Genomic DNA, 18,904 nt, shown 5'->3' with positions numbered 1-18,904 from the left:
AAAACACTCCCTTGGCCAAAACATCCAGAAGCACTGCAGGCCTCACAAGTGCCACCTGCAGGTCAAAGGTCATCATTTAACAGTATATCTCCATCAATATTAGAGTTCCATGTCCAAAACTACTGGTGACCAAAGAGACCACACTGGGTCATTTCACATTTGCTAAAAAAAAAAAAAAAAAAAAAATATATATATATATATATATATATATATATATATATATATAAAGAAAGATGAAAATTCCACATGTTGCTAAACATGGTAGTGGTGGTGTGATGGCCTGGGACTGTTCCATGTCTTTAGGACCTGGATGACTTGCTGTAATAGAAGGAATCAAAAAGAAACAATCTCTGAAATCCAGAAGGACAACATCCAGACCTCACTTTGAGACTAAACTCAAGCTTAAGTAATACAAGCTCACATAAAAAAAGTTGTCTAGTCAAAGTCTGGACTTAAATCCAACTGAGGTGCTACGACATAACCCTGAAGAAGATGTCCATGTAAAAAAAATAAAAAATAAAAACCTCCAGTGAGGTTGAATTGAAAATAAGTCTCCAAATAAGAGAGGCTGAAAATTCCTCCATAGTGACGCAAAAAGCCATCCTAAACCTAACACCAACATGGTGTTAGGTTTAGGGCCAATCATCTGTCTACGTTTTAGCTTACACTTTCACCAATACGTTACTGCTCTGTGAATTACTTCAGCAGCAGTATCTGTTTTATATCTGCTATCCATAGCTTGTTTGAAGATGAGTTCAGCTGGGAGTTACAGCTGGCGTCGTTTTGGAAAGACTAACAGTCTCAAAAACGTTGCTGAGGAAGACGAGGGAGATGAGGATACGCTGAAGATGAGTATGTTAAGGATTTCCAACTGACAGAGCTGAAGAGCCAAAGGAAGTGTGTGTGCTCCATCAACCTGTTTCAGTGTGCTGCTAGCTTGAGTCAGGTTATAATTCATGCAAATTCATGCTAAATACATTTCTCTCACCACTGGAGCATTTGGCCATGACTGTACATAAATTCCACTATGAGTACATTTTAAATCGTGTTTATCATTTACAGCTGACTGTTGTGTCTAAACGTGGTGCTGCAGATGACCTGACGCCACATCGATGGTACAGTTTGTAGTTTGGGAAAACTGGCATTAGCCAAACCTGTTACACTGACTTCTCTTCATATTGGTGTAAATAGAACCAGCATTAAATAAGCACAGAACGTTTGGCTGTTCCAGGCGTTTTCTAAGTCTCAACTAGTCTGTGACTGAAGAAACTTGGCAACGACTGTGGTTCATCAGTCAACTAAATGTCTCACTAAAATGTTCGTTTTCTGATGAACAAGAGGGGAAAGCAGCAGACCAGCACAATTCAGCCTCGGTCTTTTCTGTACATAATTTGGAGCTGTTGATGTCGATGGCCAATTAATTACACAAAGGTCCTTGGAGCCTTCACTCTAATGGAGCACTTACAGACCACTCAAGGGGAATAAGGAGGCCACGCTAAACACGGTTTTCTCTCCCTCGGCTCTTCTGCCTACTTTCACTTTTTTTTTTTTTTTCCCTGTTTGACAATAAGAGAAAAGGCGTTCAAAGATAACAAGAAGCTGCTAAAATTTCAGCCCCCTCAGTCAATAACCGGAGAACAACACCGAGTTGTTTTCAGGTTCCTGTTATGAGGGAGAAGTAAAACTCACAGCCTGAGCTGGAGATGCTTTTGACTGTCGTTATGCAAAGGTTTCAGACTGGATCACCAGAGGGGTTCAAACCAGGGTTACAATAGTTTTTCATTATATCTTAGTTTTATTTTGTTGTGACTTTTTATTTGTCTCATTCAGTTAAGGTGCGTTCACACCAAACGCGTTATGCGGGTGAAAAACGTGTCCGACGCTTCAAGTTGGACGTGTTTGCACTTTGAATGCAGATGCGTGACATTTTGCTCTACACCTAGCGCTTCACGCATCAGGCACGTCTGGTTTACATTCAAGTCTATGTGGAAAAAATAGCTCTAACTGTTGTTTGCCACTATCTGTTGGATGTTGGACGCTTGAAACGCGCCGCTACGGGCCTCCACATCGACTATGAATGTAAACCCGATACATCTGATGCGTGAAACACGTTTGGTATGAACGCCCTAATTAGTTTGAATTAGTTTTTATAGTGTGTTTGCTAGTTTTTATTATTTATTATTAGTTGAATACTGTTTAGTTTTAGCTTGGTTTAGATTTTATTATAGCAGCAGTTTTAGTTTTTTCTAACTTTGGTTCATTTTCAGGTACAGAAAGATCAAAGTATTGCATTATGTATACATCCGTTGGGTAATGATTACTCAACAGAATAAACCATTTTTTAAAAATGTGCTTGTTGGAGTTTTCATCTAACTTTTGCTGTCACCATTTCGTGGACTAAATGTCACCATCAGGAGTATGGAGAGCTGACAGCTGACGTAAACTGCTTGTGTGGGAAAAAAAAAACATTTCACATTAATTTGAAATCTAATAAATAGATTCATAAATACAAAAATGAAGGATCTTCAGTATGTTTTAGTTTTTAAACAAATTACTTATAGTTTATCCCCATTAATTACTGTTGTTTTTATTTATTTAATTTAAAGAAAATGTTTTCTCAATTTCAGTTTTGGTTTTTTAGTTAACTTTGATAACCTCGGTCCAGCTTGACGCTGGCCGGATCCGACCCGGATCTGGAAGCGGAGCCGCGTTCGGGCCCCTGCTGCTTCACTGCAGCCACGGGGGCGAGTCACGAGGCAGCGCTGCTCTGAGCTTCTGGGCTCCTGTAGGATGTTTGGACTCTGTGTGATAACATCTGAGCTGAAAGCCCACATACGCTGGAGCAGAAATATACCGACCGTCGTGCCGTGGGAACAGGACGGCTGAGACCAGCAGCGTGCGGAGGAGTGGGGTGACTGGTAAAGCAGTGGGGTCAACCCTTACAAAAAGAGAAGAAATTAGGAATTCAACTTACGTCTATGTAGTTGGCATTGACATAATCTGAGCTGGGGTCTGCCAGCAGAGAGTGGAGCTTGACTCGATGCCGATCAGCTGGAATGAAGGAAAACGAGGGTTAGTTTGTGTTTCTGTCTGCTTTTCCATGTGTGCCTTATTTTGTTTTTTACTCTGGTTTCCTGTTAGCATCCAGTCACATTGAAACATATGGACACATTGTTAGCACTCTGAGTTAGCGCTCCAACTGTTGATGGGTTTAAATGCTGTTTGTTGTTGTTCAACCTTCTTGTTGTTCCAATTTCTCTTTACTGTATGATTTGTATTTAATGTTTGGGAACCCTTTCACGTTTCTGTCTAATGCTCACACTAGCTGAATTTCTGTTACAAATCTTAGTGTTTTTTCTGGTAATGTCAAATAAAACACAATTTCGCAATTGTGGCATATCCATTAAATGACATTAAAATCACATGTGAATAAGCTTGTTCACATTATAAGTCATTAACCCTTCCAGACCGAGTGGAGCCAAATCTGTAGTACCGTAATTCTGCCACATTTTGCACTATCTGAAAAATTCCAACGGTTTCTGAAAGGGGCGACGTTGTGCTTCCCAGCCAATATCGAGTTATTATGGTAATTTCACCCCCACCGAAGCAGGGAGTGAAATTAATCTGACGGGCATTCTTATAACAGATGGTAAATTGCAAAAACAACTTGCTAGGTATTGAAAGTTCCAGTTGTTATGGATAAATGGGCAAATATATTTAGTCACAGAACATTTAAAGAACTGCGTGCAATTAAGATAAGCAAAAATATTCAGGAGGAGATTTGAAATTTTGGACATAAAGGGTTAAAAATCAAAGGATGGAAACAGTAACAGGAGATATATTCAGAATTCAGCCATGGTTCTGGCGCTCATTATCTATCAGCCAATCAGAAGAGACGTCAGTGTCTCATTCAGGCATTGGAGCAACAAGACCCGCCTACTTGGGAGTGGCTACGTATGCAGTGTTTTAAGGATAGTCCAGTCGTCCGTTTTACAGTACAGCTATGGATTCAACACGCTGATTTGATATTAACTAATTGGCGATTTCATTTTGAAGCCATATCACCCAGTCCTACAAAGCATTGTCAATGATGGCAGAGTAACTCTACTTTAAAAGCTACGTAACATCATGGCTGCCGGGGCCAGGCCTCTTCCTGCCGAGTTTTACTCACGGCTAAGCAGGCTGTCGTGTCGTCCTTTGGTCTTGTCTTTCTTCTTGGTGGCATCCCAGCCATCGAAGAAACTCTGCAAAGTCAGAAATTACAATTAAGATTACAGTGTTACTGCTAATAAACCACTGCTCAGTGAAAAACAAACACCTGGGGAAAGGGTTGCCTTCAGTCTACTTATGTCTTCTAATAATGACTTTGATTTTACAGGGAAAAAAAAGATAAAAGTAACAACAAACCCAACATGATGTGTCTTTGAAACACCTTGAAAGTCGCAATTAGACGGAGTTTGCTAATGCATTGCTGAGCGCTACCCCAAAGTCTGATTAGCTCCTGAATTAAAGCCTCTTGCCAAGCCATCAGCAGACATCTGCCACAACACATCACAGAGAGGCTGAGGCTGCGCTCGCCCTCATTCGGCATGCAGAGACAGGCGCGCTGCTTAAACAAGCCGCCGTTCTGGAATACCTTGGAGGTCCGCTGCTGTTTACAGTATACGGCTTCCATCGACAGAATCTGCTGCCGCCGCAAAATGAGTCACTGGATCTGGTAAGAAGCCGAGGATGAACGGCACAAGATGAAAACCGCGAGTATTAAAGCTTTGCACCTGGAAGAGAGTGATTTAAGACCCGCATCGTTTTCTTTTGCATTTAAACTCGTTGTTTAATCTCCCTGCTTTATGGATAACAGTAAACTGGACCAAGAGATCAGAGAGAGCTGGGTAATGCAAGCTGATGTGAGAACTATACCAGCCACTAATGGATGCAGGTCATATTTCAGTTAATATTAATTACCAGAGAAACATTCATATACAAACCGAGGATTTTTGTTTAGCAGCAGCACTTAAGTGGAAATGTGTTTCACTTTACCCCTTTCTCTCAGATAAACCTTTTAGAAACAGAGAGGTGGCGGCTCAAGTAGAAACAGTGGACCTCCACCGATCTGCCAACGTTTCTGTAGAACACACCTCCAAAGATTCAATGATTTGCAATTTTTTTGTAGAGAATATCTAAAATATTCAATAGAAAATGCAAATAAATAGAATAGAAATAGAAAAAAAAAAACTTGTGAAACTTGCTTGTCAAACAAGATGGTGGCCTTGGCCGTGCTGACATCACTCTGAACGCAGCCTGGTAAAAACCAGCTGCTTGTTCTACGAGTTGCTTCATTCAGAGGGTCTGGACTCTCTTAACAGCTGCTTCCTGGAGGCGTGGCCTCTGTCGAAGACTTATATTTTACCCAATCATTAATGTCTGCCTGTGATGTGCTGTAAGCAACAGTCCTTAACTGCACAGAGAGAAGTGTTAATCCAAACAAGGCAGCTGTTAACATTAATTCAATATTTAGAAGCGTGACCAACACAAACTGAACGGCTTTGTTCACCTCCTCCGCTGCCATCGCTAAATTCTACAGGCAGACTGTAATTCTAAAACGGAGCCGGAAATCAGGACCATCATTCACAACTTGTTCTTCTGTTCGCTGATTGACTCAGTCGAAACTCTACCAAAGAAATCCAAGTGACTGGGAGAAACCCCCCCGGAGAACTGAAGGGAGATGAGAATCAAGTGAAAATGTGTAGGAAGACAATGGCCATTCTACTCTGAAAAAAATTTAATCTGTTACTGGTCATTATCTTCTGCCTCATTGGTGTATACTGTCTTCAGTGTCACTCACTGAAAAGCAAAACCTAATGTTACCTACAGGTGACAACTTTAAGTGTCAGTTTAAAGATGCATTGTGTAACGTTCATAAAAAATATGTTTTTTACATATTGGTTAAGATTATTCTGTTGTGACAGTATAATCTGTAAAAGAAAAATCAAGCTAATTCGTCTTCTCCCAGCACTCCCAGTACTAACTTCAAAAATACAGCGCTGAGTCAGAAACAACCAATCAGAGCCAGGAGGAGGGTCTTACCGTTGTCAATCACTCTCATGCTCACACCTCCCTCTCCGTTTACCACAACATTGCCTGCCACAAATGCTAAAGCTAGTTAGCGTAGTTACCAATGACGGCGGATAAACGTTTTTCTTGTAACGGTAACAGTTTAGGGTTATCATTGTAACCTTAAGCTGTTTCTCCACCATTAGCACATTGAGCAATAGTAGCTCAGAGAGGAGGCGGAGGAGATGGATCTTTTCACAGATGGTCTCTCATGTTATACTGTCACATCATTGTGACAGTATATAAGATATTTTTACTAAGATATTTTTGTAAAAGATATTTTTGTAAAACTTACACATTGTAGCTTTAACCACTTCCAACCAATAATTGTGATTTCTGGCTTCGTTGTGGTGCATCCTTGATATAATATTTTATCTAAATACTTCCTGTTTGGAAGGAATCCAGAGATCCTTATAAATACTGTAACCCCTCCCGCCCCCCTGCCACCGCCCCACACAGGCCCCCGAGGGCCCTCGCCAGACGTCTGCTGATCAATGGTCAATGGCAGAGCCAGCCGGCCCCGGTGGGGAATAAGGGTTATGAAGTCTGACAGCAGAGTGCTCGCTGATCTCCTTCATCTTGTTTATTTCTCCAGGCGATGGGAAGCTAGAGTGCCGAGTTGAAAAAGCGACCCATATATTGATTTTGTTAGCGGGAAATTTGCCGGGCCTGCGAGGGACGGCTTAATGAATCGAAAAAGTGCATCTCGCTCTCCGGCAGGTGGAGGTGCGAAAAAGACTCATCACAACTGTTTGATCTGGAGGACTGCAGATAATAGCAGGCAGAGAGAGAAGCAGCAGGTGTGACTTTGGAAGGCGCAATTAGTCCACACAGGGACACACCACGCAGGAAACCCAACACTAATGAGGGAAACTTAACTTTTCCTGATTGCTCATGAATGAATAAAGAAGACGCTGTGTGATTGTTTCTGCTTGTTTTTCTCGCTGTAGTTGTCGGAGAGCGGTGAAGGATCGTCCTGCACGCGCGCTTGAGCTGCTTGGCCATGGAAATCTGAGTGTTCTTGAGCAGTCGGAGCTTACACAACAGCCTGCAGGGCTCAGCGCAAGGTCTTCGCCGGCAAACTGGCGAGCTCAGCTGTTCAAGGACCCGGCTTCATGGAGTTTGTCTTAAAAATGCTCACAAACAAAACAAGAAAACAAACTGTTGTGGCACTGGAGGCCATGCGCATTTCTCTCGTCCAGAACTGAAGAGAATCAACCAAGACCGGAGGTGCCGTTCAGAGCAGATACAATCCATAGCAAAAGTATTCTTGTCCCTTGAAAATGTTCAACATTTTGTGAGCTTACAGCCACAGAATGTTGGTAGGGATTTACGTGACAGGCCAACACAGGGCAGTGCGTATCTGAGACGTGGTGAGAAGTTCACGCATTTTTTACAAATCAAAATCTGATAAATTTGACGTGTGGTGTCCCAATTCAAAAGGATTCTCGTCGTGTCGTCGTTTCTGATGGATCCCCCGTCAGAAACAACCAATCAGAGAAAAGAGAAGGGGCAATCATGCTTGTGTACTTGTTGCTCAATGTGCTAATGTCAGAGAAACAACTTACTGTCACAGGAAAACTGTTTATCACTGTCATGAGTGGCTAAACTAACTAGCCTTTGCACAGCCAAGTCCCAGGATGACTGAAGATGTTCTCGGCGTGATTTGGGGAAAAATGAGAGTGAAGTTCACTTTTTGTTTTACTGTCCTTTGTGCTTGAGGTTGAGAAATGATTTACTTACTAAAATACTTGATGTTTATCCAGATTTCTTTTATTTAACTGATGAGGACAAAATGTGTTATTTATTGAAGTATTTTGTGTTTCAGTTAGCACGGTTGATTTTGAAGGCCTGACGCCTTAGAAAGGGAACACTTTTTGTTTAAAGAATATTTATGTCTGTCTTGTGAGCCTATATGGGTTGGGCACCTGTGAAAGGGTGAATGACACATATGAAAATAAAGTCCGTCCGTCCATCCATCGCACACTCCATTGGGATGAACTAGCTGTAGCGCATACACGAGAGTGGCTGTCAGCACTAAGACCCTCCTCCTGGCTCTGATTGGTTGTTTCTGTCTGAGCGGTGTGTTTCTGCAGTTAGTACTGACAGCTCTGGGAGAAAACAGAAAAGCTTGACTTTTTTTTTCCCAGATCATCTGTCTTCCCTTGCCTCCCGCTTTACCTCGTACTCCTGCTTGAAGCCGTATCCCTCGGACGTCTTCATCTGGTTGATGTGCTGAAGCAGGTCGGCGACCCTCACCGCCGGGTGGAGCTGACCCGTGTGGTACGGCGAACTCTTCCTCCGACAGTGGCGCTGCGGCGAGCCTCCCAGCAAGCTGCTGGACTCGTTGACCGAGCTACGCTGCTCATCTGGCAACACACAGAAATCACACTGCAATACAATCTTTTATTTTATTTACATCCACGCAAATAAGAGAAGGCGGCAGCAGAGGGAGAGGGAAGTCAATGTTTCTGAAGGGATGGCTGAGTGGAATATTCAAACAGACAAGAGACTTCTCTGCTGAGAGCACCATGTGTCTTGGCAGAGCAGATTGCATGCATGCTTGGAAGTAAACAAAGCTGAAGGTCAGGAAGGAGGGAGCTGCTTTGTCTCCAGACAGTTTTTTCTCGAGAGCGCCCCATATGCTCCTCGCCGCCGCCTTACTTCGAGCGTTGCAGCCGTGGGCGTCCATGAAGGAGTGAGCCATCCTCTCGTCCTGCTGGAGGGTGCTCTGCTCCGTCAGGCTGCAGTCCAGCGGGCTCAGCTTCCGGCTCTTCTCCTGCCTGTAGGACATGGCCGCCTTGTTTATGGCCACCTTCTTCCTACTGCAGAGACCCACGCAGAGCGGTGGGAGGACAGAGAGACGTAACAGAAGGAGGCCAGCAAAGAAGGGAAAGAAGATTGAGTGTAAGACAGGGGAAACGAGATAAGGAGGACAGGAGGGGTGGGCTGTGAGGAGATGACAAATTATAGTGAGAGAGGTGGATAAGGGGAGAAAAGATTGAAATTGCATGGGGGGGTGAGATCAGATAGCAAGAAATGGTCTGTGGGTCTGGAAGAAGGTAGAGGTGGTGTGTACAATAGCATAGGGTGGGGGTGGAGGGAATGCAGGGGGGCAGTAATGCTTTTTTCCTCTCTAGTACTCCGGGGGCTACGAGGGACAATCAGGGGGAGGGTGGAGAGCAAAGGGACAGAGGAGTAACTTACGGGTAGTAAGGGTAAGAATAGAAGTCCCTTCTGATTAGCGTGAAGGAGAGACAGAGAGTGAGGAGAGAACAACAGGAAGAGAGGTGATTATGGTTCATCCAGATGGGCATCAACTAAGAAATGAAGAGTTTGTCTGAATGCCGCTGAACGATGTGTTCGCAGTGACTCTAGGTATTAAAGGGAAGCCTCTGATATGTGGAGCAGCTCTGAACCTCCCACAGAGGGGTCCAGACCATCGGCTACTCAAACAATCACCAATTTTAGGTATCAAAAACACAAATAGAAACTGTGACCGCCCCCCAACATAAACGGTCATGTTCGGCGGGAACAGACGCAAAAGGTACAACCACGTACTGGTGTGGCGCAGGAAACTACTCGGCTAGAAATGGTGTTTGCTGTTTTGTAGGCGACAGTGAGATTTTGAGAATCGGTCACAAAGACACACAGCAGCCAGGCTGACGCTTTGTGACACACTGACAGGTGGCTGGCGTAATGGAGAAAAAACGGGGCTACATGTCCAACTAGCTCATCAAACAAGCTAGCATCCATTCAGATTGTGGGAAATGAAGGAATTATTTGTGAGAACTGTAGGCAATCGGTTCGCTCAGCAATAAAACCTCAACTTACAGTATGTGGGAGTATGTTGGAACCTCTGACTGTAATGGGTGCAACCAGTTATGGACTTGAGAATACGGGAAGCAGTTATGCGACAGCTGCTGTTGAAAACTACTGTAAGAGGTAAGAGCGGCTGTGGGGGACGGGTATGGGGAGCGTACTGACTGCAGAGCCTGAGACACAAGCACTGGGAGTCAGTGGTAAACCAAATTAAAACCAGCCAGTCAGACCAGATTCCTTTCAAAAAACACATGAAGGTGTTTCAGTCATGACTTAAAGTGTTCTGTGAAACAGGCTTTGTTTAAACCTAAGAGCGCCGTTTCAACTCAGTCTTTAAAATAATTGGAGTCTTTAAAAACTAATCAAATACGGCGTCGATTCATGACATTTATTAAATTGTAAGATGGAGAACTCGCTGTATGATTTTTAACATTTTTTTTTGCAATATGGCTATGCTTGGGGTCTGATTTAGTATGTCTGAAAGATCACAGATAGAAATTGAAAACAAAGTTGTTTTTTTGTACTTATTCAGTCTTTTAAGGGAAGCCTTACAAGCCTAATATTTCCAATTTTATGGCATATAAAATGAAGCTTCAAAATATTTTACAAGAGTCTAGGGCGACCTTAAACCCTCCGCATTGCTCTAAATAAATGCATCGGTATCAAAAATATGCTTGGCGTAAACTCTGCTCCCCTGTGTTTGTGAATGTGTGTATATGGGGCGGTGATGGAGGTGGAGAGGGGAAAGGGCTTTTCTGGTTTTTCACCCAATTATAGCAAATGCAGTGACTGTACATGCAGAAAGGCCTAATCTTTTGGCTAAATATAAACATGGCTGCTGAATCTTATCAGTCGCTGCCTCCTTCTAAACACTCCTTATTCACTCTCCCTCCGTCCAGAGAGAGAGAGAGCTCTGAATCTCCCAGCCCCCTCCTGGAAAATAGAAAACAACCTTCCTAACCAATTACCAGGCCATCCTCTGGCACCTCACAGCTGCCCGCCTCATGTAATTGAGTGGGCAATGGAATAACATGCCCTTTGATGAAATTTTTCACACTCAAGATGAGCGTTCCACGTCGCCCGGCAAGCGAAGGAAGAGGCACAGTGCAGGTGCGCGCGACTGCAGAGGTGATTTGCAAGTGGAGCGCAGCCGGCGCCGCCCAGCGAGAGCGAATGTGACGGTCCGACACGAAGACTTCGTAGCGAACACAAAAGCCCCCGGCGAGGTGGAGGATTAGCGCTCCGCTAACTCTGGCTGGGATTTACTCTCGTTGGCTGGCAAGTGGGACGGTGATGGATCACCTACTGCACAGGTGGACAGAGAACCGGCAGCAGAACCGTCGAAAGGGTTCTGAACCGGTCCCGGTCTGGCAGCCGACAGCCACTCACCCCTTCTTCACGATGATGACGATGGCCCCCAGGAGGAGAACCAGAACCGCCAGACCGCCGGCGCAGGCGCCCAGGATCAGACCCATGTCCTCGGCATGCTGGGATACCTCCAAAGCCCGCTTGGAGTCTTTACAGGCAGCTGTAGGTTAAGCAGAGCAGAATATTAGTAAAATGTTTCATTACTAAAGGAAGTGAAACAAACTCTGCACTGCAAAAACAATAAATCTTACCAGGTATTTTTGCTCCAGTTTCTAGTGCAAATATCTTAGTACACTTAATGTAAAAGAAAACTAACTTACAACTTCACAGCAAGAAATAGAAGCTTGTTTTAAGTAAATAACTCCTTACTATTGGTAGATTATTCCACTAGAAACATGGAAAAAATATCTTGTTATAAGTTAAATAATCTGCCAATTGAACCAGTACTTTTTCATCAATATTAAGAAATTATTGACTTTAAACAAGTTTTTATCTCTTGCTGAAAAGTCACTTGTAAGTTAGTTTACTCGGAAAGAGTTTGTGTTTTTGCAGCATATACACCATGATCCAAATTATTATGCTAATTGGATTTAAGTCTCATAAAGATTAAATTTTTTGTTTTGCTATTAAATGTATAAATGGGATTGTGTGTCAGGACTCTTTGAATCACTATAATTAATTTCAGAGAGCTGGTTGATTAGTTTGTCTGGTGAGCTCAATTAAAGGAAATCTACTTAAAAAGGATGTTCCACATTATTAAACAGGCCACAGGTTTCAAACAATATGGGAAAGAGAAAGAATCTCTGCTGATGAAAATCATCAGATAGTGTAGTGCCGTATGACAAGGTATGAAAACATTAGATATTAAACGAAAACTGAAGCGTCATCGTACTGTGAAGAGATTTGTGGCTGATTCAGAACAAAGATGGGTTTGTACAGATAAAGGCATAATGAGGAAGGTTTCTGTTAGACAAATTCATCAGATTAAGAGAGCAGCTGTTAAAATGTCCTTACAAAGCAGCAAACAGTTATTTGAAGCTGCTGGTGCCTCTGGAACCTCAAGGTGGAGGATCCTCCAGAGGCTTGCGGTGCTTGAACCTACTATTGGGCCCCTAACCAGAGCTCACAAGCAGAACCGGTGGCAGTGGGCCCAGCCGTACATGAAGATTAATTTTCAAACAGACTTGTTCACTGATGACTGCTGTGCAACCCTGGATGGTCCAGATGGACGTAGTAGTGGATTGGTGGTGGACGGCCACCAACATGGCTGTGACGTCAGCAAGGAGGTGGTGGAGTCATTTTATGAGCTGAAATCATGAGGAGAGAATCTTTAGAATGTTTAGAAAATCTGCTGTGCATAATAATTTGGATCAGTGCATTTTGAGATTTTTATTTTTGAAAAAAATACTTTTCTCCTGGGGAGCTTTGTTCAGTAAAATCTGATTTATACTGTAGTAGTTCATGACTATTACAGTATACTATGACTATACTGATCATCATTTGCATTGACCAAAATCTGAGAAAATATCACTTGCATAATAATTTGGAACACGGTGTAGATTCATTTCTCACAGGCAGATGTTTTAAAGCCTTTATTTCTGTTAATTATTGCGGTGAATGAAAACATGAAGTTATAATAATAAAATACCATATTTGAGTAATTGTGTGGAAATTTGGGGCAACGCATACAAATCAACTTACACTTTATGTAAGAATTCTACATAAAGTGGGATACTGGGAGCAAACACAACCTTTATTTTTGAAATATAATGCACTGCAATTCTGGGACCCTGTAAAATTAAAAAACTATGCAATTTATATTCAAAGTAAGAAACCATCCATCACCACACAACATTTTAAAAAACAATGTATTAGAACAACTACAAATAGTTTTAGTTTGATTAAATTAGCCATATTAAACACTGTACAAAAAATGAGTCTAGTGTAAAATATCTTGTACAGGATGGGTCACAAACACCAAATGCTATTGTTGATATGAATAATGTGTAAATAATTGTACATTCAATGTGGAGAACGTGATGTTTAAGTGTCATTTAATGTGAGAATATTTATGAGTTTATCTGGTGAAGGGAGATTAAGATGATTGTATGTTGATGAGACATGAAATGATAAGATCTTTTATCTTCTTTTAGAACAAATTGTGCAAAATTGGATGTCAGTTCGCATAATTATTCGCCTTATTATTTTTTTTCCTGTTTTTATTTTTTATTGTTTATTCAAAATAAATAAACAATTATGTGCAAAAACCCCAAATGTGATGTTGGATATTATGTTGAAATCAGAAAGATGGTGCAGGCTTCCACTTTGCAAACACAACCGATATAATAACTCATTCATCCCCCGGTTTATCAACCTTATTAATGATTGAAGGCGATGAGATGAGCTGGAAGACAGGAAGCCTCTGAGAATTCATTTCATCTCCTGATGAATTCATTTTGTTGAAATCAGTATTGATGTTTGAGATTTGATGGACAGACGGGTTGTGACTCAGTGGGAAGACGACTGATAAATGTTTTACAATTTTTTTAATATACTATTCATTTATTTTTATAATTTCTTATATTGTAGGCTGAGTAAAGATTCCAGTAAAGATTCTTGGCTTTCCAGACAAATAAGAAATATATTTTAAACACAAAAATGTGGGCCTAATAAAAAAAAACATGTTTAATAGCTGCTTTTTAAACAGTCTCTTCTGGATGATGTAATGTTTTTTTGTTTTTTGTTTTGTAATCGTTGCAGACTAAAATTAAAGATTTTGCAGCATATTTTTCAAAACGTTCTGGTCAAAGTTGAAATTTTCCTCACAAAAAAAATGAATTGCTTCACATAACCTTCCCAAAAAGATTTTTCTAGTTAATATTTAAATTTCAAATAATATTTTCAAGCACCTTTTTGAAATAGCACCTTAATACAAATCAAATCACGTCCTGAGGAGAGGTCAAAGTGCAACAGACGAATTCCATGTTGGTCATTCAAGTTAACATGAACTGTTTACAACATAGAAGCAAATAATACAGTATTGCTTTTTGAAAAAAGAAAATGTTAATATTTAGCATCTCACATGCTTTCATCTTCCAGGTTTGGCTTTAGAGAAGTTAAATAAGGAGCGAGACAAGAAGATTGGTCAATATTCAGCCGAGTTGCAGTGATTGGTCAGAAGGAGAAGGAAATACAGATAACATGAAGCTGATTGGTCAGATTTGCATAAATGTTGTAATAAATGGTTACAATTGTAAATTCGCGCAAAAATGATAAGCAAATTTAATAACTTCCATTGTAAAAAACCAAAGTAATTATTTTCATAATATACAGAGAAACAAGCCTCATCTGAGCGCACGTTATAATTTATTGACCATCTGTGTTTATGTGACAGAGGAAAACCATAACTGAATGCATATTCATTGAAATGAAGAGAAGCAGGAGATCTGTTGGTATTCTGGACAGATTTATGCCATAAAATGAGAGGGGTGTGCATCATGCATGTATGAGGCAAATACATTTTCTGTTTGGTCTCATAAGCACTAGAGCAGCACATTATATGGAATTCCAAATGCCAGCACAGCTTCAATATATGCAGCATAAAGAAAAAAAACATAACAAAGGATGAAGAGGAGCATTTGAACTGCTGTATTTCAGACTCTTCCCCGGCTACCAGTGATTGAGCCATTTCAATAGTTTTACTGCCCTTAACGCCCACAACTGATTTACGTTTCAGTAACTCAGATGATGGTGACAGTGGTGGATGCAAGATGCTGATGGAAAAAATGGAGATCAACAAATGCAAATTAGTTGTAAGACAAAATTCAGGATTATAATAACAAGTATATGTTTAGATATTTTGCAGCACTCGGAGCAAACATAATATCTGTTAATATATTTAATTAGCTGTCTGTCAAATTCAGAAGAGAATCTAAAATTCTACTTCTCAAATCCGTAATAATCATCTGACTGATCCAGATGTTCCTACCACACTGCAGGTTCTGCTGGTTCCATGTAGGGATGCACCGATTCATTCTTTACATTTTTGATACCGATACTGATATCTGAGGTTTAGTATCGTCTGATTCTGATCCGATCCAGAAAAACAGAGCAGTACTGACCTATAAAGTTTCTCGTTTTTTAAACGCAGACATAAATGTACTGAATTACAAATTTATTTGATAACTCTGCACCAGTACAGCAAACTGAAATACATTAATGGCTTCACAAGCTTAACCTGACTTAAAAGACCAGCCTCATATTCTACTCTTATAACTAGAGAACTAGAAATGCACTGATCTGAATTGGTCCCAATATTGACAGAAATAACTTAGATCAAGTATCGGTGATCATGTGCGGTCTAATTCTGTGCTTTGTGCTCTGAGCGAAATCAGGCTTTATTATTTTTTTGTTGCAGTTTATTTTAACATGTCATGTTTGACCAAGTTAGTCAACTTAGTGGCGTTTTTTTTGTTGTTAATTCAGTTTTTAACTATTTTCTCTATTTATTTTTTTAATAAAAGCTTCATCTGGTCCGGGGTTCTGTTTAAAGGTGACACCTTCCTGCAGGAAGGTACTGCTGAGCTACTGCTGCCAATGTTTTCAGATTTCCCTCTATAAATATATACGCTGACATAAAAAAATGTCTCAACTTAGTCTTAGCCTGAAGTTATGAAAATTTTATGGAAGATCAAATGTCTGAAGTATGCAGTTTGTATAGCATGTGCGTTTTGGGATGAAGAGTGTAAAATTAATGTAAGGATGTCATCAGGAATATGGAGTATGTTACTATTGCCACCTATTATTCCTTTTTTAATGCTTAATGATCTGATAATAAATGTTCAGTGTCAATTAGTTGTCAAATAGTAGCTCAGTACGTCAGAAAGTAGGTTGGTTTGCCATCAGTTGGAGCCCTTCCAAGCATTCAGCATGCTGAGGTGAATAACTATTCACCAGCGCAGACAGATACAGCCACACGGTTTATAAAGTAATCTAATCCAATTAGTTCTGGAATATTTAAATCATGTTTATGAAAATTTGATGGCAGTGGCGTATTTATGTTGTGTACACCAAGTCTGACAGTTGCTCATCAGCAGATTTTTTTCAACATGGCTAAAACACATGGCAGCCTGGCTTCACCGGTGATCTAATTGGATATGCTGTGGTATCAAACGCAAATAAAGGCACTGATGTGGCATCATTTACCTAAAGCAGTGTGTGTCGGGTAACAATAACCTCCACATGATGCTTCTAGGCTATACTTAACCTCATGTGGCTGCGCTACAACAAAACCTCTGATATCAGCAGCAGCAGCTTCTGGAAAGACAAGCCAAGCGTTTCTGGCTTGGGAGAGACGAAGCTCCGGGAATCAGATTAAACCGATGCCCTAGTTCTATTAAAGGCTGCGTTCTTCCTTCTCGTCTGTCACCTTACGGTCTGAAGAGTTGTTTACGAGGCTGACAATAGAAAACCTCACAAATAAAAATCTGGAAAAATTGGCTTTTGTCGTTAATCGTTAGGTCTGACGAAACAATATTTTGCATCCGGTTGTTGACATGGGACACATTCACATAGGCAATAATTAATATAAAATCACAAAAAAAAAGGATGTAAAGAAAGCGTTGTCATTGCTCATCTGCCCACTTAGTTCGTTTTGAAATTAATTTTTAGCATTCAGTTGTGTAGACTGAGCTGTTTGGTTCTGAAAACAGTGTGTTACTTTCACACAGCAGGTCTCGATGCTGAGTTCTGACTTTTAGCTTAAATATGATTTTATTTTTTTTGCATGGTAAATCAGACTACTTATTAAATATGACCGCAATGAGAGTCCTGTGTGAACAGTTTGAAACTCACATGCGCAGAAGAAGAGCGCAGACCTCACACAGCAGCGCAGTTATAATAATAAGTTCTTTGGCGTCAACCCGGTGGCGTTGATGCGTTCAGGTTGATGTACAGTGAGAGTTTTCAACACATGTGGAAGAGTTCGCCTATAAGGAACAAAATGTGTTCCTATGGCTATAGCCTGGTTGTTCTGACCCTTATGTGACTTATTCCAAACAGGGATCCTTATCCTCAACAGTAGATCACTTTCTGCCATTCCTCCATTAGGATTGTCATGTTGACCGATTGTCCCACTGAGCTGTGGAGCTCTTGGCTGTTTCAATGATTAACACCCTCCTTGCCTGGTCCGCCGTTTTGAGTGGACAGTTGTGTTTTGGGAGGTTTGCAGTTATGTTTTTTTTTTTTTTATTTTCAGATGATGGATTAAACCGAAAAAAATTTTTTTTTGAAAAAAGATCCATCCTCCACCTTTCACACTACGTGCTGGCCTTTCAGGTCATGAATGACATCAGTGTTTGCTGCTGTGTGACAGAAAGTGTCTGAATAAGCATTATGAGCAGCAAAACGCTGCATTTGGCTTATGAAGCTGTAGAGACTTTTAGCTCAGAGCAAAAGATCCAGGCTGGCAGTCTTTGAGCAATCCCACTAATCCTGCAGGGTGAGTCATTCTGCCTTTGGGTCACATTATGAAACTGGCTATTGCAGAAAATTTAATTGGAGCAACAAAAGACCCAGCTGTGGTCGTCCTCAGAATGTCCACTGGGTTTAATAGACGTGAACTAAAACACCTAATGGCGTGTTTCACAGTGATATTTAATATTATCAGCTCGCTGGCTTGAAATTGATCAGAAAAGACACATTTCATTATTCTGGTAGCATAGGAAAGGAGCGAATAAACCTCCTGGTGGAGGAGAGTCTTCCATTAGTCACGTTGTCGCTCTGCAGAGCTGCTTCACTACATAACACAAACACAAGTCATTAGCTCTGAGATACACATAAATAATTCCACTGCACTGAAAGTGACTAAAATCCTACTTTGTACAGCCAAAAGAAAGAAAAATAAAAAAATAAAAAACTGAATCAATAAGCTTCAAACACCTGTGTGTTAATAATGTGCAGCCACTAAGAAACGATCTAAATCTGCTGAATGTGATCATTTCCTGTAACTTTGCTGGGAATCAGTCAGGCAATAAGACATAAAAAGTGATATCATATTCATATTTCCTGAATATGACAGCACGTTGGATATTCTCAAGTTATTTTATGTGTAAACCACGAGTTTTTTTTTCCTTTTCTTTTTCTTTTACCAGATTCATTTAAAGATAAATCATATTTCTGCTCTCATTTTCTCTGAAGTTGCCTCCTGGCTATCACTCTGTTCTGATGAGGAATTTCAGAGCTCAGTCTGGAGTTCATTTTGTGTTGCTCATTATTGCCAAATTATGCCAATAAGAATAAACAACCTCAATTTCATTTTTCCATTAGGAACTAATTTCTGTTTTCTGCAGCTAAAGAATTTAGTCAATGAGAAAAACAAACTTCCACTGTTGCAAAAAACTGACAATTATTTGTTGTCACTACGTAATATATTGAAATTTTCCCTCTGCTTGTTTTTACACGTTTGAATTGTTGTCGCATCATTTTAATTTGTATCTAATGTCAAATGAATATTGTAGCCGTTATGTTTCTCCAACAACACGTTCAGATCATTTTCTGTGGCTGAAGATTCACTGGGTTTTAACGCTAAAAAAAACAAATGAAA

General features: G+C 40.7%; 1 protein-coding gene across 4 annotated transcripts in view; it reads right to left on the bottom strand.

Annotated features, from left to right (window-relative positions):
* LOC102217812 (receptor-type tyrosine-protein phosphatase U-like) overlaps positions 1-18,904 on the bottom strand; it is a 184,622-nt gene that overhangs the window by 31,535 nt on the left and 134,183 nt on the right. For 2 of the 4 annotated variants that reach the window (XM_023344775.1, XM_023344776.1), the window contains exons 14-19: positions 11,323-11,461; positions 9,319-9,348; positions 8,776-8,936; positions 8,293-8,480; positions 4,172-4,244; positions 2,975-3,051 (exon numbers count right to left, since the gene is read on the bottom strand). In XM_023344775.1, coding sequence (XP_023200543.1) covers positions 2,975-3,051; positions 4,172-4,244; positions 8,293-8,480; positions 8,776-8,936; positions 9,319-9,348; positions 11,323-11,461 — 668 coding nt within the window. The remainder of the gene's footprint in view (positions 1-2,974; positions 3,052-4,171; positions 4,245-8,292; positions 8,481-8,775; positions 8,937-9,318; positions 9,349-11,322; positions 11,462-18,904) is intronic. The other 2 variants (XM_023344777.1, XM_023344778.1) reach the window with 1 other exon arrangement.

Source organism: Xiphophorus maculatus, chromosome 13, assembly GCF_002775205.1.
Source record: "Xiphophorus maculatus strain JP 163 A chromosome 13, X_maculatus-5.0-male, whole genome shotgun sequence".
In the NCBI taxonomy this organism is placed as follows: domain Eukaryota; kingdom Metazoa; phylum Chordata; class Actinopteri; order Cyprinodontiformes; family Poeciliidae; genus Xiphophorus; species Xiphophorus maculatus.
The sequence above is the reverse complement of the archived record's forward strand: the minus strand, read 5'-3'. Positions and strand labels throughout refer to the sequence as shown.